Source organism: Harmonia axyridis, chromosome 7, assembly GCF_914767665.1.
Source record: "Harmonia axyridis chromosome 7, icHarAxyr1.1, whole genome shotgun sequence".
NCBI classification, from domain to species: domain Eukaryota; kingdom Metazoa; phylum Arthropoda; class Insecta; order Coleoptera; family Coccinellidae; genus Harmonia; species Harmonia axyridis.
Window position 1 is genome coordinate 36,700,126 of NC_059507.1, and position 26,733 is coordinate 36,726,858.

Consider the following 26,733-nt stretch of genomic DNA (forward strand, 5'->3'; position numbering starts at 1 on the left):
GGAAAATTACTCATACTATACAGCTTGAGAAATTTCACTTCCTTCAATCTCCTCTGTAGTCGAATGGAAAAGAAGACTGCAGAGGGAAGCGTTTGAAATTGCGAGTAGTTTAAAAAACTTACTGATTTTACAAATTTACAACTTTTTTTTATGATTTGAAGTAATCATTTGTTGATAACAGTTACCATCAACCGAAAGATGAGATGAAATTCTTCAAAATTGTTATTTCAATTGAAAATGTTGATTTGCATATCATTTTCACAGGAGAGTAACAGAGAAGATCTATGATTTCCTGTTGAGATTGCTATCTCTATAAATCGTATGAGAGAAAGAATTATATTCAGTTAGTCTACGGTGTCCTCAAATGCAAGTTGATAAAATGAATATATCAGTTGTATGTTGGTAAAGTCGATAAGGTTTTTCAACTATAAGACACTGATGGGGAAAAATTGTATTTAAAATCATAAAATTCCGAATATTTTGTGAGCTGGAATTTATTTCTAGACAAAATAGTATATTTAAAAAGGCATCTATCTAAAAGATAGCATAATAAATTATACCCGCTTTGATATTTATAGAGAGCTTTGAAATTCTGATCATTTTATTCAGAATTCGGATCACTAGATAAAAATGGCCACGAAACTTTCTGTGGTATACAAAAATATAACCATAAGAAAGAGTTTTAGAAAGAGAAAACCAAAAGAGAAATATCTTCCATTTATAGATCACTACAAAAAGTTCCTTTGGAACTTTGATACAACAAGTATTTGGATATCAGTAAGACAATGCTGGAGCTGCATACTGGCTCCTTTGCAAAATAACTGCCTTCTTCAGAAAGCAACTAATAAGAAAAGTATTTACTGAGATTGACGCGTGCAGATTGTGTGCAGAGGAAGAGAAAAGTCGTGAAGGAACGGTGGTGAGAACAATTTTGTTAGGGGGGCACAAAAGACCTTGAGGTACAATGTAACCATGTTTAAAACTTCGGCATATTCATTTAAAAATTTTTTTTGCAACTGCTATGAAAAGTAGCGTATTCTTCAAACTTACTCAATTTCAAAACTATGTATTGCTCATACTGTGGAAAATATTATTTCTCACGGCACTTTGCCCACACCTCGCTTGGTAAACCAATGAAATTGTTGCACAATATACTATTCAAAGATCATGGTTAATCTTTGGAAAGCAACAAAAAAGACAAGTTCCTGGCAAAATCATCTGCCTCTGAGTGGAATGATCTTATAACACGAAATTAAGAAGTTGTGAAAAATATAATCGCCGCACATTTTAACTGAAATTGAGGTAGCTTTATAACCTCTATAAAAAGGAACTCGAAATTTTCCCGATATCCCGTCAAGTCCGAAATACCGAAACGAGGCTAACCTGTTGAACGCCGATAATGAAAACAAACTAATAAATAGCGAATTTACTCCCTTTCAGACCATCCAGCGAATTATTCTAGCGCGGTTATTACCCAATACAAGCCGACGTTTCCCATGAAAGTCTAATTACTTTCGATGGCGTTGGGCGTCGTAAAATTATCCTAGGTGCTTCAGTTGTCGCTGCAGCGGACCAATGGAAGGCAGAAATCGCGTTTATGATCATTATAATGATAGGTTGTAAAATCTAGAACGACCGAATCTTGGCATCAAATGAATTGCGCTGTTTCACATTGTGGTCAAAATATTTCGGGATTTATCCGAACGAGTGGGGGGGGGACTGGTAGAATGGTGTGGGATTAAGTGTAAAATTTATTTGGCCATTACTTTGATGCCGGTGAAACAGTTTCTCTCCACGTCATTCTCGTACAAGAAAATAGGATACTTCGAATTATAGCTTGTGCTGTTTTTTGGCGGAAATAGATCATTAAATTTAAATAGGTATTTTTTTCTCATTCGAAATATTTCATATTATGGTTGAAATTCCATATCGATTATTATCATATCAACCTAAATTATACACTCTTCTCCCACTTAAATTTAAAGTAAACTTAAAGCATAGAGGTGAACTTAAACGTTTTCTGATGGATAATTCGAGTGAATTTTATGCGGTTACTGACGGATCAATCTATAGGCCGTGGGTTTTTGGTTCATGGTCGGTTGTGTGTTGAAGTGGACAAGATGTAATTAAGTTCATTTTTGTTTTTTTTCACCTTATTGAGGGATTATGGCGTTGGGGTTATCACATAAAAATAATAACAGTGAATTGCTCAACTTGTTCATCACGTATATGGGTGATTTGGTGACATACGAGCTCCAGCTCAGGACACTGTAATTGTATGTGGAATTTATTGTTATTATGTATATATAATCAGGATGAATAAACTTTATTATTATTATTATCATTCCCTGTGCCCTGAAGTTTCAATTAAGGGTTATTTAAGATAGGTACCATAACAATTATAAATAATTATCAAATGCAGCACAGCAATATAGATATTACATGAAATAACGTCCAATTCAAATTATTCACGATCTATAGGTGTACAAATTTGTTCCGGCGTTTCGCAATAATGGCTGTAGCGGTAAGTGGTAGTAGGAATAAATAAATCGTAGATGTCAAACAATAAGCTTAGATATTTGTAAACATAACGCCATCGAAATATTAGTCAATTTGTTTCTGCATCATAAAGTTATTTTCGATTGAACATGTCAGATTACGAGCCAAAACTCGTCATTTGCTGGAGGTTTTGATTTTCTTCTTCAATATGAAGAAATCTGTAGCTAAGGCTCATCAAATGCTCTCATTCACCTTCGGTGAGGCCGCTTTTAGTGAAAGAACGTGGCGATAGTGGTGTCAACGCTTCAAGAACGGTGATTTTGACGTCGAAGACCAGCATGGCGGTGGAAGAGGGAAGGTTTTCGAAGATGCAGAACTGACTTGATCTAGACTCGTGTCAAACGCAACAAGAATTAGCAGGATCATTGAGAGTGGCGCAACAAGCAATTTCAAAACGCCCGAAAGTCATGGGAATGATTCAGAAACAAAGAAATTGGGTGCCGTACGAGTTGAAGCCAACAGATGTTCAACGGCGTTTGTTTGCTTCAACAGCTTCTTGCAAGACAAAGACGGAGGGGATTTCTGCTTCGCATTGTGACTGGAGACGAAAAATGGGTTCTTTACGATAATCCCAAGCGCAGAAAATCATGGGGATATCTCGGCCATGCTTCCACGTCGACGGCAAAACTGAATATTCACGGTTCCAAGGTCATGCTCAGTAATTGGTGGGACCAGCTCGGCGTTTTGTATTATGAGTTGTTAAAACCGACTGAAAAAATCACAGGCGGTCGTTATCGAATGTAATTATTGCATTGAAAGACAAACGGCCGCAATACAACGGGAGACATGATAAAGTGATTTTACAACATGGCAATGCTCGACCCGATGTATACTTGGAAACATTGAAATGGGAAGTCCTACCCCACCCGCCGTATTCTCATTACAAACTAAATCACATAAAAACAATATACTGTAAATATATGGTTTCCCTATATTTCATGTTGAAAATTACTTATTTCCAAAAAAATCATTTCATATTTTAGTAATGCTTCGAAATTTGCATGGTATAATATTCTAATTGATTTCATGTTCAGTTATTCTTTTTAATTCTAATTCGAATAGCAAAACATACTTCGTTAACTTTACATATGCTCTCTGAAAAAAAAGACCCATAAAAATGTTGTATTTTCCATGATACAATGATTTACTTTGATTTCTTCAGATTTTATTTCATTACTTCTGACTGGATTGAATATGCTTAGTTTTATTTTTCAGTGTTTAAGATCAACTGATTCGAATCGTACAAGTCTTTAGATCTAATGAAAAAATCTGAACCTGTCTTAACTGAACCTTTTTTCTTCTTCAGCTCTTGTGAAGAGGTTTGTATCAACTGCAACCAACCATTCATATTCTTCCTCCATAATTTGTTCTAAATTGAGAATTAAATGTGATCGAATGAGAATTAATAGGAATTTGAGATGAAAATCGAGAAATATAATTGTTTAATACAAATCAACATTATTACCTAATTCCATAAACCCTAATAGATCATCGAATTCCTAAAGTCTAGTTTATTAACGCGGAGGGTAAACCTAAGAGTAAACTCGAGTTACGAACAAAAGGGTCTAAAAATTGTTTTCAGAAACAACAGCAGCTGACTGATACTTCTTCTGTCGACTTGCAAACTATGATTCATATGTAACGACAGTTGTATACAAGGAATAAACGATTGGGGGAACCATACGAAGTTAATAATAATAAAATAACGAAAGAAGTTCTTTCGCGTTGTACCAAGAGACAGACACTGATTTATGTCGCGTACATAATGCATAAATAGGGTTTACCAGGCTTTATTATACAGGGCCGGAGAGTGTGGATATTATGATTAAGCACGGGCCCCCCGATTTTCGACAATATGCTCTCTCTCGTCTGCCGAACAATGCGTTCAAGTTACAAGGGGATGAACACCGGAGGCGATCATCTGGAAACATATTTCAGAACAATAGTTTTACCGGTATGGAAGCTTTAAATTCGAAAATCCGCACGATCATTCGATCGAATCGGTATTTTTGGAGTTATTTGTTTTTTTTTAAACTGCATGCGATTGCAGCACATCAAAAAATATATGCAATACACACCGGCAAAATTCGAGGAACGGACAAAATCTCTACGAAGTTTGTTGTTCATTTTCTCTTGAACTTTTGGCCGAATTTAGCAATTATTTTTTTGTATTGATTTCAATGGATTGAATTGAAATTCTCTGGGATTTTTGTGGTGAAATTTAACTTCAAAACGCACACTCAACATTGATGGTTTTTTTGATATTTTCAATTCAGCGCTTGATCATCCAAAAAGCCTTCAAAAGCAATTTTTTATCAAATTTTCAAATTAATGTAGAGAACGAAGAAAATTTTTTTCCTACTTCTTGTAAAGAATTCATTCAAGATTTCAAAACATCATCTAAATTTTCTGTGCAAACACATTGATTGGTGAGATATTGATGATTAAAGACAAAAAGGTCCTTTTCAATTCAAAGTTCGATATTTCAAAGAGAAATGCTCGTATCGAAATTTTGAAAGAAGGATATTGAAGCTGAATGAACAAGTTATCTCATCCATATAGTGGTTAAGTTGAAAAAAAATTTTCAAGTCTTTGGGCCAAAAATAAAAACTGAAAAAATTTCGCAGAAATTTTAGATACTGTATTCATTAGGATTGGGCGGTACACGTAGCTTGAAAAAATTTTTCATCATGAGATCTCTGAGCTATGAACTTCAAGCTTTAAAAAGCTTTTTTTCAAATTGAGATACGACCATTGTTATCGAAAATACAGCCATTTGAAAAACAGCTAAAAATTTCGATTTTATTTTGATCCTTCAATTTATTCCACTAGTATATTTAACAAATTAACTGAGGGCGGCATTCGAACAGTTATGTTTTCGAGAAGTCATGCTACAATTCGAAAAAAAAATCTGTCGAAGAATTCTAAAAAAAATTAATCCCAAACTTCGTTGAGTTTTCTTCCGTTCCCCTAGTTTGCTGTTGTGTATAGCTGTGAACTTTCTTGAAATCGATTTTGTACAGCTTCTACTCCAGATGAACCGTATTTAATTCTTCATCTTGACCCTCCTAGTCCTAAGCCAAGATCTACACGAAACCTTTCGGCAATTTCACTTCCCTTCCAAAATTCCATCGCCGTCTAGCCACTCAAAGTGTCGAAAAGTGGACGATCGTTTGTCTTGTATCGATTGTCGGAATCTTCGTTCCGAAATTGACGATAATCCGCCATGTGCGAGGCATAAATTCCAATTACTAATATCGAAGGCGGCGAGGAGCCTGGGAGCCTGCGAAATCACCTCACAATAGGGCGTGGAATTATCTGGGAAGTGCCACTGTGGAAACTTTGTTCGGAATATATAAACGAAATTATTGTTAAACAATCCCTGACGGAGATTATAGCGGATCGGTTCAGACGTGGAGTCTGAGGGAAAATCGGTATCGAATCTTCTATGTAGACTGTTAAAACACTTGTTTCTAAAACTACACTTTGAAAAAAACTTTCACTACATACACGAGATTTTTCGAATGAAATTCAGCAGAAAAGTTCTCTTATGTTTTATTTTTTTATTTTGTGTTTTACCGAGTAGTATTTTGTTGACCCAGAAATGGATGCCTCTTAGTCTTCTGCAATACAAGGTGATTCAAAAGAAAGTTTATATGTGAGAGAGCGATTGAATAAAATAATCCATTTGCCGACAAAATGTTCATTATGAAAATACACTATTTAAGATTGGATATCAAAAAATTGACAACTTTGTGTCTATTCCTTCACAATAATATATCTTCATGATATATTTCGTTTATTTTTGTCTTGGTATATAATTCCAATCCTAAAACTGATAAAATTAATAATCAACCAAAAGAAAATTCAAACTAACTAAAATTGTACAAATTGAGAAAAGGGTTAACAAATTGAATAACTGAATTAACAAAAAGACAGACATACGTTTCGGAAAGTTTGTATTTAACAATACAATTTTTTCTCTTCGGTGTCTTATAAAGGGTGTTTTTTTCAGATCCATAGAACTTTAAATTGAAATAAAACAACGATGGATTATTCGATTGACATCAATTTTATTTATCCGCAAGATAATCTTGTGGCATTACATTTTAAATATGATTTCTGGCATATGACCGCCACGGCTGGCTCGGATGTAGTCCAATCTGGACGTCCAATTTTCGATGACTTTTTCCAACATTTGTGGCCGTATATCGGCAATAACACGGCGAATGTTGTCTTCCAAATGGTCAAGGGTTTGTGGCTTATCCGCATAGACCAATGACTTTACATAGCCCCACAGAAAGTAGTCTAGCGGTGTTAAATCACAAGATCTTGGAGGCCAATTCACAGGTCCAAAACGTGAAATTAGGCGATCACTAAACGTGTCTTTCAATAAATCGCTTGTGGAACGAGCTGTGTGACATGTTGCGCCGTCTTGTTGGAACCACAGCTGCTGGACATCATGGTTGTTCAATTCAGGAATGAAAAAGTTAGTAATCATGGCTCTATACCGATCACCATTGACTGTAACGTTCTGGCCATCATCATTTTTGAAGAATTACTGACCAATGATTCCAACAGCCCATAAAGCGCACCAAACAGTCAGTTTTTCTGGATGTAACGGTGTTTCGACATACACTTGAGGATTAGCTTCACTCCAAATGCGGCAGTTTTGTTTGTTGACGTAGCCATTCAACCAGAAGTGCGCTTCATCGCTTAACAAAATAAAATGGACGTAGTGCGCGATACGTGTTCCGCACAGAACCATTATTTTCGAAATGAAATTGCACTATTTGCAAGCGTTGTTCAGGCGTGAGTCTATTCATGATGAATTGCCAAACCAAACTGAGAATAAATCACTTGACAGCTGTTAAATCGGTCGGCATCTTGAACAGTAATGCCAACATAAATTTATATACCTCGAAAAAAAACACCCTAAAGTTCAATAAAATTACTGAATTTACCAATTCACCACTTGTATATCTACTTCACAAAAATTGCAATTGCTACTAGCCCCCACATCATAGTCGGTAGTTACAACAGAGTCAACGAAGAAATTTTAGGCTTTACTGTAATATGTGTGGTCTGCCGTCCACTGGCTCCTAGACTAATACTTCTCCACTGTTTGGTGAAAGTTTGACTCAACGAAAGAACTAAAATGAAATCGCAAAAATCCTTCGTCTTCTTCTTTTGGTCCTCTTCGACCAGATTGCCTATACACTTTATGGCAGAGCTTTGTCATCCGGCCCGAATAAGCCAATAAAAGCTCTAATGGTGTTTCATTAGTACTTTAATGGCCAACATGGTTTATGTATAATACTAAAATATTAACCGTTTTACGATTGTAGCTGCTACAAGGTCCGTTCTCTCCCCATCATTCACTTACCCTTCCTCATCGTAAATCGCAAATGTGCAATATATGGCGTTGCAGAGAAAAGTTAGGGGTGTCAGACACCCCCTCGAAAGTCACCGGAAGACGGTGGGGTGTGCTCTAATTACAGCACTTTCGATTATGCAAATTCTTCTAACGGGTCTAATCGGAAGTGTTTCGCTATACGCTGATGAGGATGATGTTGAGGTTATTGTTATTAACTTGATGATTTATTATCTCGCCACTCTGTGGTCCTATGAATGTTCCACTTTGTATCGTTATTAATTCATTAGATGCTATCGTGGGATCCGATTTAATCACTGGAATAACTGGAAGGAGGATTTTGAAAAGTGTTGTTTAGTTGGTGTCGAAAACGTGATTGATGAATGGAAGACGCTAAAATAAGGGCCAAATGCACCATTCAAAAAATAAACGCTGTTTACGTAATCAATGTTTAGTACTAATCGATGATTATAATTTCTACCGATTGCACCGTTTGATAATAATCGATGTTTAGCTAAACAGGAGATATGTTTGGCAACATTTCAAAATATCGACGGTGATCATAGAAAAATCAGGACTATCAATTTTCTAGTATAATGTTCTCTGTTCTTGTCGTGACAAAGTTGAAATAAATCACAAATTATCATTATAAATTGTCATTGAATGATAATTCACGATCTGAATCTGAATCCATATTTCAATTCTGAAATTGCTGACAAAACCAAACACAGAAACATACAATGTGACACCAACAGGTTATGTCCATAAAGAAATAATGATCAGGTTATGTAATAAGTCATATGTTTCGATGTTTTGAGTTGCTCAGAACCATAGACCTAATGTCAAATTGATATTAGGTCTATGCGCAGAACCCTGTTTAAAACTAATCGGGAAAATAAACGTCCAAATTTTCCTGTTTAGTGTAATCGGTGATTAGGCCACATTGAACGTCATTTGACTGATGGTGCAAGAGAAATCAGAACGTAACCAATGTTTAAATTTTTAATCACCGATTAGGCAAATGGTGCAACTGGCCCTAATTTGTATAAATCATAAAGAAATAACTAAAACCATAAACATTACTGATTTTAAATGTTAACAGAAATTTACAATCACTACGAAAATCAATCTGTAGAAGATTGATCCAAACCTGTTGAAAAATTGATGAGAAGGGATAACTTCAGCAATTTATCAGAATTTCCATCAGTTATTCCTTCCAAAATCCTCTATTATAAGTGAAATTGGGAAGACTGATTGATGTTATCGCAGGATCAACACAAGAAAAGATAAGGGAATCGGGAAACTCTAAAGATAAACATAAGAAATTTTACGTGACAAACACGTTACACCTATACTAATTCGATCTCGAAATATACTAACTGACAAAGAAACTACAACACCCAGTAGGAGCTGTTTAAATTAAATTTTTTTTTGATAAGACATAGATAGTATAGCAAGAAGTAAATGATTGAAATTTGGAGTAAGAAACGAAGGGTTTACAATTTTTTTTAATAAATTTTTTAATAATGTGTTTGTCCACCGCTATTATCTATACACTCCTCAACACGTCCCGGCATTTCTGCAATAAGATCGGTGAATCTGGGCGGCCATGGCAAAAGATTCACATGGGTCTCTTCGAAAAAGTTCAAACTAACTCTGGCAACATGAGGTCGGGCATTATCTTGCTGAAATAAAGAATTCTCGAGCCGGTTAAGGTAAGGAAGAACATATGGCTCCACTATTTCTTGAAGGTAACGCAGCGCTGTCATGCTACCTCGAATAAAGACTAAAGGTGACAACCCCGCCTCCCTAGACCTCTTTCAAATTCAGTTAGCTGGCGATAAATTCCGCGTAAACGTGATCCAGGCAACAACTGAACATCGACCTTGGGTCTCCCCGAACAGCTGGTTTGTTGTAAAAGTTAAAAAACGACTACAGAATTCAAGTAACAAAAATTGTTACATGAAAAAACCTTCACGATTTTTTCCTCCAAATTCAATCATTTTCTCCTTGCTATACATCTATGTTTTATCAAAAAACAAATTTTAAATTCAAACAGCCCCTTCCGGATGTTGCAGTTCCTTTGTCAGTTAGTATGATTGCTTGCCTCAAAATTAGAAAATATCGAGACAGGAAAAATTATTGTGAAATTTACCCTTTAAGCCCTCAGTTTGTGATGTACCTGATTGAATTGTTCATTGTATATTCTGCCTCATAAAAACGTAACCTGAAAATTCAGGGATGTTCAATTTTTCCCTCGAACGTTTCCAAAGGTTTATTATTGGAAGCAACAAACAACATATTCACATCCCTTTCGTTCCAGCACGTAGTAGGCGTGGGTATATAGCAGAAGCGGTATTTCCGCAGCACGCAGATCGTTCATCGACTCTGTCAACTTGAAATTGAAACGGGAAACTTTGCCCCGGTATTTCGATTCTGGTCTATATTACCGGCTCGGAGCGAGGTAATACAACGTTGCAGCAGCGTCACGAATTTCCAATGAAGCCGTTGGAGCATCAAACATGCACCGCGTTCGCATTTCCCAGGAAAATGCACCTTGTCAGGACGCAAAGGTGGGAACATAATTAAATCTGGAACGGCTCGCTCTATGCAGTGGCGTGCACGGATAATAGGCCGTTCCTGGAACGATTGAGTTTTCCCGGTTGTTGTTCTCGGATGGAATATCTGGGGATGCGGACGACAAATTTACACGAATTTGTTGGGAACAATGCGTTCGGATTGGTCGGTTCGAGGGAATATCCCGACTTTTTAATAGGTACCAAACATTCATTTCTGATTAGGGAGTTCCGTCTATCACTTTGTTATATTGGGTCTTTATCTTATGTCATCTCTTCATCTCCCTCAAGGCTAGTTACCATTTTTACCGACTGACAAGTGGTGAAAGCAAATCTAAACATACCAATTAATATATTCCAAATTGACATTTCTAGAAGAAGAAAAAATATATAAGCACCTGTGAAATGACTTGCTATGGAAACGTAGAAGAAAATCGTATTGTGTATAAGAAAAATCATACAATAATCACGAATACAGAGCTCCTCGAATCATTTTAAGAAAAAAAGTCCTCTAAACATGGACCCACAATAGTAATTTACGTAACAAGTCCGGAAAATAGGGTTTTTTTGGACGAATAGACAAAATTCCAGGACGAGCGTAAGCGAGTCCTGGAAGTCTGTGAGTCCAAAAAAACCATTTTCGGGCGTGTTGCGTACAATATTTTTTCGGCAACCATGTAAAATAACACTATCGCTGCTGCTTTCCAAATCTTATTGCGATTGCGATCAAAAAACATGCAAATTTTTGACAACTAATTTCATATGAACTGTCAGCCGTTATCTCGGTTGCTATGGATTCTATGATTCTTTTCCGGCCTAGTCCGGGAAGTACGTACTTTCCGGACTAGGCCGGGAAATGCTACTTTCTCAGAGAAAAAGCGTCCGGGAAGTGAGCATTTCTCGGACGGTTGCCGAAAAAAGCTTTATTTTCGAAATACATGCTGTTGAAGTTTGATTTTTTCTTCAAGTTTTTTTTAATTTTTGATTTAATCTTTCCTTTACGATAATCATCAACTGAAATTGGAATAGATATTCCAATTTGAAGTTTCCATCATGTGATATGCTAATTTTGAATGCAAATCAACTGGGTGATATTTTTTCTGGAATAGAGCCTGCTCCTTTCCTACAGAACTTTATTTTGTTCGACCTCTGATAGTGTAGAGAAATGTAAAGGGAAAATTTGGTCCAGTACTACATTTTTAGTTTCCTGTAGTTTTATCATATACAGGGTGTCCCGTAAAGACCACGTCAAACCGAGGGAGAATGTAGATCAAAGGATAACCCACCTGCTATGACAAAATTTCCATTATAAAAGTCTTACCGTTTTCGAGATATTCTTTTTTTTTGTTGAAAATAATGGATTTTTGCCCCTTTCAATAGTTTTGCCCTTACGGTTGGTACAATTCCACATCTTTCTGGTTAATTTTTTCAGTAAAATATTGCTGAAGAATTATTTTAACGTTTACATTAAAAACATTCTCCGAAAATTTTAAAGGGGGGCTATGAGAAATATTTTATTGGAAATTTTGGTAGTGAATTATTTTGTTCTAGTACCCCAAAATTTCTCTTTGGTGGACTACTGGTGATTTAACAATTTATGAAAAAAAAACTATCATGCAAAAAATGGGACTACAAGAAGAAGTACAAGAAATATCATTGATCTCGAAAAAAAGCGTTCATGGTTCCATGTAGGTAGGACTTTTTTCTTATAATTTTTCGAAAAAATCATTTATTTTCCGCAGAAACGCATTCCACCAAGATATTGAACCCTGACAATCAACAAACATTCGAAAAAAAATAATAGTTTTCCATTCTCTTGGAACAAGCGCACAAAAAGAAAATCTGCTGAAATATTTCTTACATTCGAACTTTGGACGTCAGATTGATAGACGTGTTGTTCGAATCCATCGAAACTGACAATTTCCCGAGAAAAATAATAAAATATCAAATTTTCAAATACGTCGAATATTGTTAAATTCGTGTCTGCACTTTTCAAACGAATGGTGGAAGTTTCAGGTGAGCTAAACCCGATCTAGCGCTCACTCGACCAATAAAATTCCTAGACAGACTGGCCATAAACTGTCGCTATGATCTTGGAATTCATCCTGAATTTAGGTGTGGCAGTTTGTGCTGACTACATCAAAAGTTCGTTGGGAGAGCTTTCATCAATCGGTCTACTAGATCAAAAGATATATTTACGGTTCTCCTGATTGAGCTAGGGAATTGGGACTTTTTGAAGAGAATTCATTATAAGGGTTTCCTGTGGAGAAATATACAGTAGGGGACGGATTTTGATCGATATGTCACCGAGGTAATTTCGACATGAAGAGCTTCGCTATTCGAAATAATATGTTCACTACTATGTGGCAGTGTGTGTAGATTTTCGATTTAGATATACTAACTGACAAAGTAAATGCAACACCTAGAAGGAGCCACTTAAATTTAAAATTATTTTTGTTGGTGAAACATAGATAGTATAGCAAGGAGTAAATAATTGAATTTGAAGAAAAAATCGTGAAGGTTTTTTCATGTTAACAATTTTTGTTACTTGAATATTGTAGTCGTTTTTTACAAGGTTTTCAAATTTCACAAAGAACCAGTTGTTCGAGGAGATCCATAGTCGATGTTTAGTAGCTCAACTTTCACAAATTTTACAGAAATAAATTGAGCATTTTTAGAGCCTTCCCTAGAACAACAACACACCCGAACTCGAAGGATCAAGACGATCGTTGAAACCGTCGATGTGTGTTGCAGGGGATTCCCCCAAATAAAAAGCATCTCTCGCGTCATCTAGCGGCATGTTTATTCCGCCTAAAGCGGCCGTTTTCTCGCAATGAATTCAATTCCCAGTCGCGAAGACGCCTTTACAGCCGATCCGAAGGCATCGGTCGTGGCCCACTGCCTCTCAGACCCATAACAGTTTCATAAAAGGCAGTTCGGTTCCCTTTTTTGCACATTCAACAAATGGAGGAAGAACAATCGCAGAGGGAAGCACCTCTGTTTTACGACGTTTCATGCCTCAATTATGCCCGTTTCTGGAGCCGGTGAATGGTTGCAGAAAGACGCGTCTATGTGTCTTGCTTGTTTTTGAGGAAACATCGCAGTTTTCACGGATTATGGCGTACTATGATGTTTCACTCACAGTAGTCTAGGTTCTTCAACTAGTTAGTTGGTAGGTGAATGGAATACTTACATTTCATAGTGGACTTGTAAATCAGCCAAGTCAACACCGAATAATAACGGTGAATTCAGAATAAACACTTACTGAACTCAAAATCTCGCCAATTATATTCACTCCAACGATTTGTTGAATGCAGAAAGATAATTTGGATTTCTCTCCCAAGCCCGACAAGAACATTGAGATCATGTCTCATAATAATATAAGTCATTTTGGAATACTCAACTTTGAAAGGGAACCTACAATGAAGATCGTTTATATTTGGCAACAAATTCTGTGTAAGCGTAGCAGGAAAACGATTCAAACTAGATTCTTTAATATGTTAGGAATATTGCCTTGAGCAATCATAAAATACATAATATTTTAGGCTTCCTTGATTTCTGAAGGTAACGAAAGCATCTCATCTTCAATATTTGAACGCCTTGACTGTTACACTGTGAACTAAAATGTGCTGCTGATTCCAATCGAAAGAATGGCTAGTAACTTAGTATTATTAATGTTTTTGTTTTGCTAGAGACCAATGAATGTTACATAGCCTCAGCAAATAAATGAGAAGTTTCATTTCGAGTAGTCTGCTATCTAAGAAGTTGTCACTTTTGAAGCTGTCACCTTTTGCAGTTCAACCGCCAGGACCGGTATACCGGACTTTTTGCCACAAAAAAGTATTCTTAGCGAAAATACCATTCTTCGTAGTAAAACAATAAATTACCAAGCACCAACTTTATAGAAATCGAATAGGCGCTCTCAACTATCATAGTTATGCAAATACAAATAGGTACTACAAAATGCATCCTCAAGAACTGTGCCTTTCCACTATAGAGCGTCGTACTTTTAAATAATTTAGGATGTGTTTTGCTGAAATCGACAGAACTTCCCTTGATAATTTGACAAGGTGATTTTAAGTTCGAAAATACAATTTGCTTTGCAATTGAAAATATCCCTGAGAGGAGTAGCATAGAAGCTCTTTCAAAGAAAATTCAGATAAATTAGGCAAAGCAAGGCGGCAAATTTTCATTTTGCTGGGCCGCCAAAACGTCTGGCGGCAACCCTGATATATTAGACATTTCAAAAGTGAAAACTACGCCATTACTAAAAATGATACGATACACGCTTCATCAACACACTTAAATATTCAAAATTCATTACAAAAATGGTGAAAATTTTGTCACAGTTCACAAAACTAACGTACTTTTGGGTTATCCAGTTTTCGTTTTATTAATTATCAATAATTTCAATGATTGAATACTCTTTCATTATTTGGACGACCTTATCTTGATATTTTACCTGTAAAGAAGCCCTAAGAATATATTGGTGTGGACGATATTTATTTTCAACAAGACGGAGTTACGTTCAACACCCAGTAACCAAACAATCGCAGTTTTGCAAGAAGAGTTTCTTGGACGTGTTTATTTTTCGCCACCGAGATCATGTGATTCAACACATCAAGACTTTTTGTTTCAGGCCTCTATACAGTTGAATATACTTCCATTGGTTTCTATTGAAACCTAGATATAAAATAAAACCTCTTATTGGAAAACCCTCCCATATAATAATCGAGGACAAAACAACGTTTCAGTAGTGTCCCCTTCAAATATAACTAAAACCTTTATAAACCGAAAAAAAAACCTACAACCCTTGTAGGTGGCCACGCAATCCGAAGCCTCACAACGCCCACAACGCTCTAGTCATCGCAAACAGACAGAACATCAAAGAATTCCAGTCGTGAATAAATCAATTCATGTGTAGAATTCCCCCGATGTTTTCCATTAAAGTTATGGCCCCAATTACGGGCGAAACCATACCACGTCGTAGACAAATAAATTTAATTAAAAAAGAGGGGGACCGCTGCTCGAATTCGAAAAAATCGTGGCCATATTTCACGGGCCATTATACGAGGAAGGACCCCGTGTCGTGTGTGTGGAAATCCACGCACAAATCTTGGCCGGAAGACACATATGTCGCGCAGTGGGTTATTGCCTAGCTAGGCTCATGTTACACGTGTTGTTCAGCGCTGCTTCTTTCGTCCTGTGTGTTGCCCTTTGGAGTTGTTAATTGCTCATTTTGGCGATACCTGCGAGATAAATGACCTTTTCTAAGGGTGTGGATGGACGTGACCGGACCTAATTGTGAGGATTTCTTGAGTGGATTAGGCGCCCCCCTAACAGTGGACCGTATTGCTTAATTTCTGATGATAATAAGAAGATACGTTCTCGAAATAGTTCCTGCACTAGTCTTTTGATACCATCATCAGTAATTGTAACTGCTTTCTACAGCTCATATACTTCAAAATAAAAAATTAGTAACGGGTGTTTTCTTTCGAGGTATATAACTTTAAGTTGGCATTACTGTTCAAGATGGCGACCGATTTAACAACTGTCAAGTGGATTTATTCTCAGTTCAGTTTGGCAATTCAACATGAATATAATAATATTAATAATATTTATTGCCATCAATAGATAGATAGGCTCACGCCTGAACAACGCTTGCAAATAGTGCAATTTTATTTCGAAAATAATGGTTCTGTGCGGAATACGTATCGCGCACTACGTCCATTTTATTTTGTTTAGCGATGAAGCGCACTTCTGGTTGAATGGCTACGTCAACAAACAAAACTGCCGCATTTGGAGTGAAGCTAATCCTCAAGTGTATGTCGAAACACCGTTACATCCAGAAAAACTGACTGATTGGTGCGCTTTATGGGCTAGTGGAATCATTGTTCTGTACTTCTTCAAAAACGATGATTGCCAGAACGTTACAGTCAATGGAGATCGGTATAGAGCCATGATTACTAACTTTTTCATTCCTGAAATGAACAACCATGATGTCCAGGAGCTGTGGTTCCAACAAGACGGCGCAACATGTCACACAGCTCGTGCCACAATCGATTTATTGAAAGACACGTTTGGTGACCGCCTAATTCCACGTTTTAGACCTGTGAATTGGCTTCCAAGATCTTGTGATTTAACACCGCTAGACTACTTTCTGTGGGGCTATGTAAAGTCATTGATCTATGCGGATAAGCCACAAACCCTTGACCATTTGGAAGACAACATTCGCCGTGTTATTGCCGATGTACGGCCACAAATGTTGTAAAAAGTCATCGAAAATTGGACGTCCAGATTGGACTACATCCAAGCCAGCCGTGGCGGTCATATGCCAGAAATCATATTCAAAATGTAATGCCACAAGATTATCTTGCGGACAAATAAAATTCATGTCGATCGAATAAACCATCGTTGTTTAATTGCAATCTAAAGTTCTATAGCTCTAAAAAAAACACCCTTTAGAAATATCACGCTCTTTCTCCAAATAATAACTTGTTTTCCATCAGTACAATATGCCTAGTATTCTTTATACTCAATATACTCATTCACAAATAATGAAACACATTCCATTATAACACAATATTATATTGATATTTATATACTGTCATCATGTCAATTCCAAAGTATCTTGCGCTGAAAAAAAACCTTATTCTTCCATTAGGTCCAATAAGAAAAAAATCGGCCCAAATATCCCCCAGCTACGTCACACACAAAGCAAGAACAAATTAATATCGCTCTCAGCCTCCACTCTTCCACGGTTCTTACCTCTCTCTCTCTCTTACTCTTCTCCTATCCCGGATTTGTATTAGTTGGCACCCCTTAATAAAATACCTCCCTTTTACTTTCGACGCATCGTCGCGACGTCGTACGAACAGTGGCGCGCGTAATGCGATATAGAAGCAAAGGAGGTGGAGGAATTTTGAACGGTTGAGATTGCAAAGGATCCGTCGAGGATCAAAAGATTATTCGCGCGGGGTAGGAGATGGGTGGGAGAGGGGGGTTGGAGATCTCTGGAAGGAAGCGGTTTGAAGCTGAGAAAATTGATGGTTGGCTTTGAAAACCGAAACATGGAAAATATTGGGATGCTGGATGCTCGTCGAGCGTGTTCATTAAAACGGGAGACAAATGGTGTAGGAGATCCAGACGTTGGTGATTATCAGGAGAGAGGAGCATTAATTGAAATTGTGACAATCGGACAGAATTAACTCGAGCCAATTTTGAGAACTATTTTTGTGCAGAGTGTTAACTAGATATATATTTACTGATATCTTGCATGAAAGTCTTAACATGGAACTGGTCTATCCAGAACTATACCTATTTCTCAGGCTTGCCAGTTCTGGACGTTTACACGGCATATGGTCAGTTGTTCCTGATTTGCAGTCTGTTATTAATAGTGTCCCATCAGAAGTCGCCAAAGTCAAGCTCAAGATTCCATGAATTTTTTGTTTGCAGTTCACGTGCATTCTTCCAGAGGGATTCCATTACAGCGAGTGTTGTAAATTGTAGACATAAGAACCTCCTATGAGAGCTAGTCTACAGTTCGCCCTCTAATTCCAGAGTTCTAATGAATTTAGTATCTGGAATGGATTTAAGGAGGTTACTTCCTTACTTCTACAAGTCTCTTGTCAGTCTTGTCCAAACCATTTTTTTTCTTTGGCCAGTTGGCTAGCAATGGCGAGGCATACCGTCACCAGGCGATCCGGAATTTATTCCTTCTCTCAATAGAATCTGCACTCGTCATTTTGAGCTAGACTTATTATCATGAAGTGCTTTCTGAGGCGGCACTGTCCTGTAAGGAATCCAGTGAGGAGGTGTAGCATACTCGTGCCAAAATCCAGATACTTCTTAGATTTTGAAGTATTGAAGTTTCAAAGAAACTTTTTAGAATGATCCAACACAAAAAAATTCCGCCAGAGTGTTTATCTTTCGGTTTTTTTCCTTCTTCTGGAACTCTTTGTTATAGGTACATTTACGTCTTCCACAGACGGGTTCTGGGCCGCTGAAAAGAGTTTGGTCTCCTATTCTAGTAAGTTAGTTAGCCTATTCAGTTGCTTCAATTCCAGAGTGATAAGAAACCCAGATTAAACAATATTCTTGGCTAGTTGGACATTAAAGAAGATTGATATCAGAAGGATAGAAATATTTGAGATGTGGATGTACCGTAGGATACTAAGAGTATCGTGGACAGAGAGAGTAACGAATATGGAGATCTTGCGGAGAATGCAGAAAGAGAAAGAATTGGTACTGACTATTAAAAAGCGCAAACTGCAATACCTGGGACATATCATGAGGGGAGATAGATACCAGTTACTGCAGCTAATTGTCCAGGGAAAGATAATAGGGAAAAGATCAATAGGAAGAAGAAGAAACTCAAGGTTGAAGAATTTGAGAGAATGGTACAATTGCAACAACTGCCAATTGTTTAGATCTGCATTATCGAGAATAGGCATATCTTTGATGATAGCCAAACTTCGGAACGAAGACGGCACTTGAAGAAGAAGAAGTAGGGGTTGAAGAAATTCGGACAAAACCGATTGCGTATAGTCTTGTCGGCAGACTTGCAGGAATTAAACAGAGTGTTGTTGTCGGTGAACATAACTGATATTAGAAAGTGATCAAGAGATGTGTCAACTGAGTTTCAATATCTACTTCATATCTTGGAAATTTCTTCCAGAAATCGGAGAGTAGTATTTAGTCTTTCGTGAGGAGTTATTACAGCCCTCATTATGTTGCGATGCATAATAGCAATTCCGACATCTATTTTAAGATAGTTCAGCCAATCTCGAGGTTCCAGTCGCAATTCTTCTAATAAATTATTGTTTGAATACTTCCCTCTTTACTGTAACCAATATTTCGTCCACCGTGATCACTTTTCGGATTTTGACTTCACATATAATCCAACAGCTATATCAATTAGTATCTTATCAGAGGCTATTTCTGTACGCTACCGAGCGGAGTACTGAAAATATTGTTTTGGTAAAACAACACTTACTAATTTCCACAGATTTTAATTATTTACGACAATTGTTTCGCCGTCTAAGCGGCTTCATCAGGGTTGCATTGCAAAGTGCAACAATTTGAGATTTGTGGCTATCTACCTGTCGGCAGTATCCGATAATCCTTGTAGCAGACTCAAGTTTTCATACGATATTAATGTATTCAGTATAAGCCGTAGATAGTTCCATACAACATTTATTAGTCAAGCATTCGCAAACGTGAAATTATGGATATTTAATTTTTTGTTTCGTTTCTACTAGTCCGATTTGATGGAAATTGTATTGTACATCTTTTGGCATAGTATATTTTTTCCTATTTTATAATTCTGGAGGAATTAAAGCAGTAAGTTCAATTCGAAGAATCGCGTACGCCCCTGTGCGAATCTTAGACTCACATGACTCAATCCGGGTTACGCACAGTGGAGTCAGTTTATACAGCGGCCTGGCTCAATTTGCCGGCCCCTTCTCCCAGGCCTTCTAATGGTGTTAGCGCAACGAATTTACCAATTTCACCACCCTATATGTTAGCCTAAAATCCGGGCCCCGCCAAAAACGGCAAGCGGGGATCCCGACCGGCGGTGTAATGCACAAAGAATGTAGAGAGAGGGCACTATAAAATTTCATTACATGTTTGATCTAATTGAAATGCAGTTTATGTTTCGCATCGACAGAGAGCAGGGCACGAAGGCAGTTTAAAATGAGTTATCGCACGAGCGAGGGAAATCGGAATGGAAATCGTCCTTTATTAGCCGGCATCTCGGATAGTGGGTGGCCGCCTGTGGTGGGGCGGCGTTCGATCCAGCCGAACGGTTTGGTTTTCGATACGCACCCTTGATTCCGGCTAATTCGCTTGCTGGAATACTAAGCGAAGATGGTGCCGCTATGCTGATTCGATATTTCGGGTTTCGCGATACTGGAGTTGTGACAGCTCGGCATATTTGTAGGGAGCTACGAGAAATTTTCAAGAAAAACCGCCGCCAATCGTATTATTTCAATATGCTCCTGCATAGAGCTGAATTGAGGATAACTTTTATCACACCTGCATATCTTCACTGAACTAAGTTGTATTTTCGAATTCGTCATCGATGTTTTACAGTTCTAAAGAAGCAACCTAGAATAAATAATATATTTCAATTGCATATTCTGTGGTTCTGGCGCCGCGATCAACAAGAAATTTGGTATAAAGTTTGGAATTACATTCTATCTTGTCTTCTTTTCCATGGATTTGTCATCAGGGAGTTTTACTAAAGTTAAACTCCCGCTAAAGCGTTTGGTGAACATACTCAGCTCATAATTCGAAATATTCAGACGAAATGACGAAGCGCTCTGTTCGGAGCTGTTTGAAAAAAATAACATGCATCATAAAGATAAGAACCGTAAAAGTACACGGTCAATATAAAAACGATTAACAAAAACAATTAACATCACCCAGAGCTATTTCAATGTTGTTTCGTATCATTTCTCGTGGAGTGATCAGAAAAATCAAAAGAGGGTTATCTATCCATTCAGTGAAGGTAAACGTAAATAAAAATGAAGGTAGACATAAATAAAATACACTTTCATTTAGAATATCGATCAAATTCGTATTACAATATAATTGGATTGAACCTTTTCGTTAGGTGTTGAATATGACATCCTTTAAATTTCCTTCGCGCAATCTCTTACAGCCCTTGATGCTTGTGATCTAATTTTTGGTGACTCACCTCCGCATTTTGGCAACATCTCACCAATAACTTGACAGATGTTGGTTTTCAAATGGTCAATAGTCTGAGAATTACCGGCATGAATACGATACTTCGCATCAACTCACAAAAAAAATTCAAAGGCGATAAATCATAAGATCTTGGCGCCGAAACGAGAAATAACGCATCCTGGGAATTTTTCTTGCAATGAAGCCAAAACAGGTAGTGTTGTGTGGCTTGTTGCACCATTTGGCTGGAAACACATCTTTTTCAATTCCATATTATTAATTTCGTTCTAAAAAATCAGTAATCAGTTGGCTAGAGCTAGGAGAATTGATGGTTTGAATGGGATTTTCGGAGAAGTACGGACCGAACACTTCATCAAACCAGAATGAACAAGAGACAGTGGGCATGTAATGCTCTCTCAACAGTCACATGAGGATTTGCACAACCCCATATGCGACACTTTTGCTGGTTCACATAACCACCTAGTGAAAATGTGCTTCGTCGCCGTAGAAAATTCGATGTGAAAAAACGTCATCCAAACCAAACCTTGTTTCCCGAGCACCCAATTAACATAATTTCCACGCATTCCATGGTCAGCTAGCTTTAGTTCTTGAGTCAACTGAACCATACAAGGATCCATATGTGAATACAATTGCGAAATACGCCATAGCGTGCCGTAAGAAAGGCCCAAACATTGTGCGCGCCTAGGAATGGAGAAGTTTTGATATTTTTCAACACTTTCACTCACAACATCAATATTTTTGGTCGAGCGTGCATTTCGAATATGTATGAGGCGTAAGACATCAGTAACAGATCCAGTGTATTCAAATTTGTTCTCTGTTTTACCAATTTTACACTCAGATAGACGATTATTTCGACCAATAATGCACGAAACGTGCAATTACCACATAATTTTCACAGGTTCAACAATTGAAAAACAATTCATGAATAGCTTACCTTTAACTAAACATATGACGCGTCGGATGACAGTTTTGTTTGACATACAACAGGGCTGTGAAATCCGGACCACGACATGGACTACCCTGTAGTTGACGATGTTATTCTATAAAGAAATAAAGATATCAAATAAGGTTTCTCGAAAGACATTGAAACCTTTTCATAAAATGAAAATAAATGAAAAACCGATCAACCCCAATACAAAATGAAAATTAAAGAAACTATGATTCGAGCGCCGTCGACAAAACTTCCCAACTATAACTCGTTCTTGCTGAAAGGGCTAATGGGATTTCACAAGTGTATGACTATTTCAGCAAAGTCCATTATCAAAGCCATTATATAAATTAGAAAAACTTTCCTGCCCGAGTTAAATGAATACAATTTTCCGATAGAATTCCCTAGTTTCCCGACATTCAAGAATAATGAAGAATTGTACCGGACTGAAAACGAGCTAGGAAAGTTACATTCTCGCCCTTTGACTTCATCCCCGTCTGTCCCTCCGTTCCATCTAAAATTCATGGGAATTGTTGGAAATTTACCTTTCGAATGAATTCAGAGAAGTTGATAGTAGTTGGCTAGAATAATACGGGGGAGTATCCGTAAGTTTGAATCCTGAATTATCATGAATAATTCCGGGATTATGAATTTTTTAGAAGTATAACTCCCTTAGAATTACTATTATTGCTAAATAGTAAAATCGATGGTGCTCTGAATTTTTTCTTCATGTTTGATGTTTACACTTGTACTGCATTAATTTGTTTTTATGAATCTAATTATCAGATTTTCAATGGAAATTTTGTTACAGGTGAGCGAATGAATGAGAATCTTTTTCAAGTAAGTAGAATTTTATTACAACTGTAGAGTAAATGGTTTCCCAATAAAGGTTCAATTTTATTATGAATAAAATTGAATATTCAAAGAAAAATCAAACATTAACCATTAACTACTATTGATGCAGAATGATACCAGCCAAATGGCCACCATGGCAACGGTGGCAGTATCTTAGTTAAATGAAATTTTCCATGACTAATGTGCACATTTGCGGTGTAAGTCCTCAATAACATAAAGAATTACATCTTTAAGGTCTTGCATCATACATTTGTATATACCTCATCTTTCACGTGGCACCTAAGAAAAATCTCTAAATGTGTTTTATCACCTCTGTTTTTTATTGCCTCTTCGAGAAATGGCACGGCCAAGAGATTTTCTTGTAAAAGTGCGATTTTTCTGTTTCTATTTTGGCACTGTTTCTTATTTGGCACTTGGAAGTTTTCAACGTCAACATCTTTCAATTTCGACCATAAAAAAATCATTAATCAATCTCGGTAGCGCAATTCACGATTACACAATCTTAATTTTCAAAACAGTAAGGTCCTCAAAATGATAAATGTAGATAAAGGGAGATATGTCATCTTCAGTAGACAAATTTTGTCACCAATATGAACTATCAAATTTGACATGAAGCGCGCGGAAATGAAAACATATCAGTGACACCATATTTCACTCAATTCACGAGTTTCTCTACAAAGAACGCACTTCTTATGTCCCATTGTGAATCAACGTTTCATATCAACTCAAAATATATTGAGATGAATAACTAAATATATCCGAAACTCAGAAAACAAACTTCAAGCCCGCCAAACGACGTGAAACAAGGGATGACACTAGGAGAGCAATAGTTTCCAAACCTTGGATTCCAGCAGACAGATACAGAAAATAATAAATATTTTGCATGCTATAAATTCGACAGTCAAAAAAAATATCGGGTTCCAAATATTCAAATTTGCATATTCAATTGAGAATCACTTAAATAAATATATTTCATCCAATAAAATATACATTCATAATGATATAGTGAAATGGTAAAATTGAAAATATATCTCAATCCGACAATGTGATCTAACCATGTTTGGGACATGTAAAAATTGTCGTGTAGTTATCTATGTTTATTACTCTATGGTAATGGTGTAGATTTCACTTGTCAAATGTCGAAAGATGTCAGTTTCAAAAGTCACAGCTTCCTAGATAGCGGGCTATTCGAAATTCTTCTTGAGAAACTCTATATTTATTATTTTTATATGTTCTTTTATTTGATCAAAAAATTGTATTCCAAAAGAGTTTCAAATAATATTGTTTTGATTTATCACGTCATTTCATGACAAGTCACAAAACATTTCGACTTCCGAAGACTGAATTAATTAAATGAATCAAAAATTAAATTCGAAATTATCATTCCGTCTGAATCTATACATGCCTTCACCCTCGTCGTCTCCCACCCCCTCGCATTCTGTGTTTTCCGATAGCACGACGCTCTCTGGTCTGATGCGTTCCATCTTCATGACGCGGTAAATTCACTGACTCCCTGTTCGGCAGAGATAATTCAGCCAGTGGGATACGAATCACTGATTTCGGGATTTCCGACTGGATATAAATAGCCTTAATTTGCTGAAACAACAGTTGCCGATTTTCACGACCCCTCCCAAAGAAAGGACCCTGATGAATTGGCGCGATGGAATTTAATTAACGCCTCCATCTACTGTTATTTTCGGAATTTTTCCATCAGCTGCCTGCGATATGTTCCTCTCCGATGGTTGCGTTTCTTGGAAAGCTATCGGCGATATGGGTTTGCGGAAGGTTAGGTTGGGAAAAACAAGGGGAGATTGAAAGCAGAGATTAGAAAAATAGATCGAGTGCCGCCACAGTTCACGAACATGTCAGTTTTCACGAGTATCACAAAAAACGCTATGATTTCTACTTGAAAAAAGTGTTCATTTTAATCCCCATCAACTTTTCCGTGAAGTGATCCTTATAAGATTTTATTTATTTATAAGAATACATCACTCTAAATTTCTACAACATACTAACACAGAATTCAGATAAACTGCAGACTGTACCTTTTTGAACACGTCTACATGTTTCCCCCTCCTATCAAAGCGATGTTGGAACGACAATCGTTCAAACTCTGTATCAGGATTATCGTCCATGTTATCGATAATAAAAACGAATTATTCAGGAATTTGGACCTTTGATGTGGTTGTCAAATTATTTCAAATCTTCGCCAACATTTCGGATACAATTTTGATCCTTTTTCAAGGCTAAAAATATGACAAAATCATTAAATAATTGCAGAGTTCTTCTAGGAGAGCAAGAAACAGGTGCCCACCTCAAATTTTCTTCAATATAACATATAGAATTTCCAAAATTTTATATGTTAGATTGAGGACAATTCGAGGTGAGTACCTGTTTCTTGTCGACGTGGAGGCATGGCCGGGACATCCCTATGATTTTTTAAGCTTGGGATTGTCGTAATGAACCCATCTTTCGTCTCCAGTCGCAAATGCGTCTATCCATGCGAATCTATTCCGTCTTTGCCTTGCAAGCAGCTGTTCACAAGTAAACAAACGCCGTTCAACATATCTCGGCTTCATCTCGTACGGCACCCAATTTCCTTGTTTCTGAATCATTTTCATGGCTTTCAGGTGTTTTGAACGCTTGTTGCGTCACTCACAATGATCCTGCTAATTCTTGTTGCGTTTAACACGAGTTTTGATCAAGTAATGCCTCCAAATCTGCATCTTCGAAAACCATCTCTTTTCTACCGTCATGCTGGTCTTTGACGTCAAAATAACCGTTCTTGAAGTGTTGAAACCAATCTCGGCACGTTCTTTAACTGAAAACGGCCCCACCAAAGGTATTCGTGAGCATTCGATGAGCATCAGCCCCAGATTACTTCATATTGAATCGGATGTTTGAAACCTTCCGTGAATGACGAGAATTTGGCTCGAAAGCTGACATGTTTAATCGAGAATAATTTTATGATGCAGACACAAATCGACTAATTTTTATATCGACTACCATTTACCGCTACAGCCATTTATTGCAAAAAGCCGGAAGCAGAGTTGTACACCTAATATTTACAAACCAGCACATTATAAAATATCTGACTTTCTGAACAATTTAGAGCAAATACTTACTTCACTATTACCTCAATGAAATGACACAATATCAAGGCGTATCGTTGCCAATACTTCACCTATTGAACCATATAATATCAAAGAATTTTTAGGTTAACTATTCCAAATTGACTTTTGTTGTGTTTAATGTTACTGAAATGTAATATTCACATAATAAAAACACATTATTATTATTATTATTATTATTTCTATACCAATCATACAAAAAATACATTCCGCATTAAAATTCTTCCAATTTTAGATCTCCACTATTCCCATAATAAATAAAATAAAACGAAGTAATTTCCACTATGTTATTTAATTGTTAGCAACAATTGTTTCGCCACACTGTGGCTTCATCAGGCTACATTTCTGAACTGATAAGAGTACAAAGGTTTTCGGAATCTTATATAGGAACAAAATTGACACAAAAATATTCGAAAGGGTATAAATTACAAAGTTATATTGGACCATTTACAGCCTGGGATTTCCAAACTATCGGAAGAAATTCAATAAAGGGGATGAGTTTACATCCGTTTGTTCGTTCAACAGAATATTTTGGGTATTATACCTGTTTATTTCCAGGGATTCTAAGAGTGTTAGTCTTAAGCTCTTGTTTTCTAAATG

The 26,733-nt window shown here is 36.9% G+C and overlaps 1 protein-coding gene across 3 annotated transcripts in view; it reads left to right on the plus strand.

The window, feature by feature from the left end:
* The window catches only part of LOC123685226 (teneurin-a), a 556,414-nt gene that overhangs the window by 399,426 nt on the left and 130,255 nt on the right, over nucleotides 1-26,733 (plus strand). Inside the window, exon 1 of one of the 3 annotated variants that reach the window (XM_045624849.1) lies at nucleotides 22,959-22,987. The exons of the other annotated variants lie outside the window; for them this stretch is intronic. Coding sequence (XP_045480805.1) covers nucleotides 22,971-22,987 — 17 coding nt within the window. The 5' untranslated portion in view covers nucleotides 22,959-22,970. Of the gene's footprint in view, nucleotides 1-22,958; nucleotides 22,988-26,733 lie in introns of those variants that run through there. 3 annotated transcript variants of the gene reach the window in all.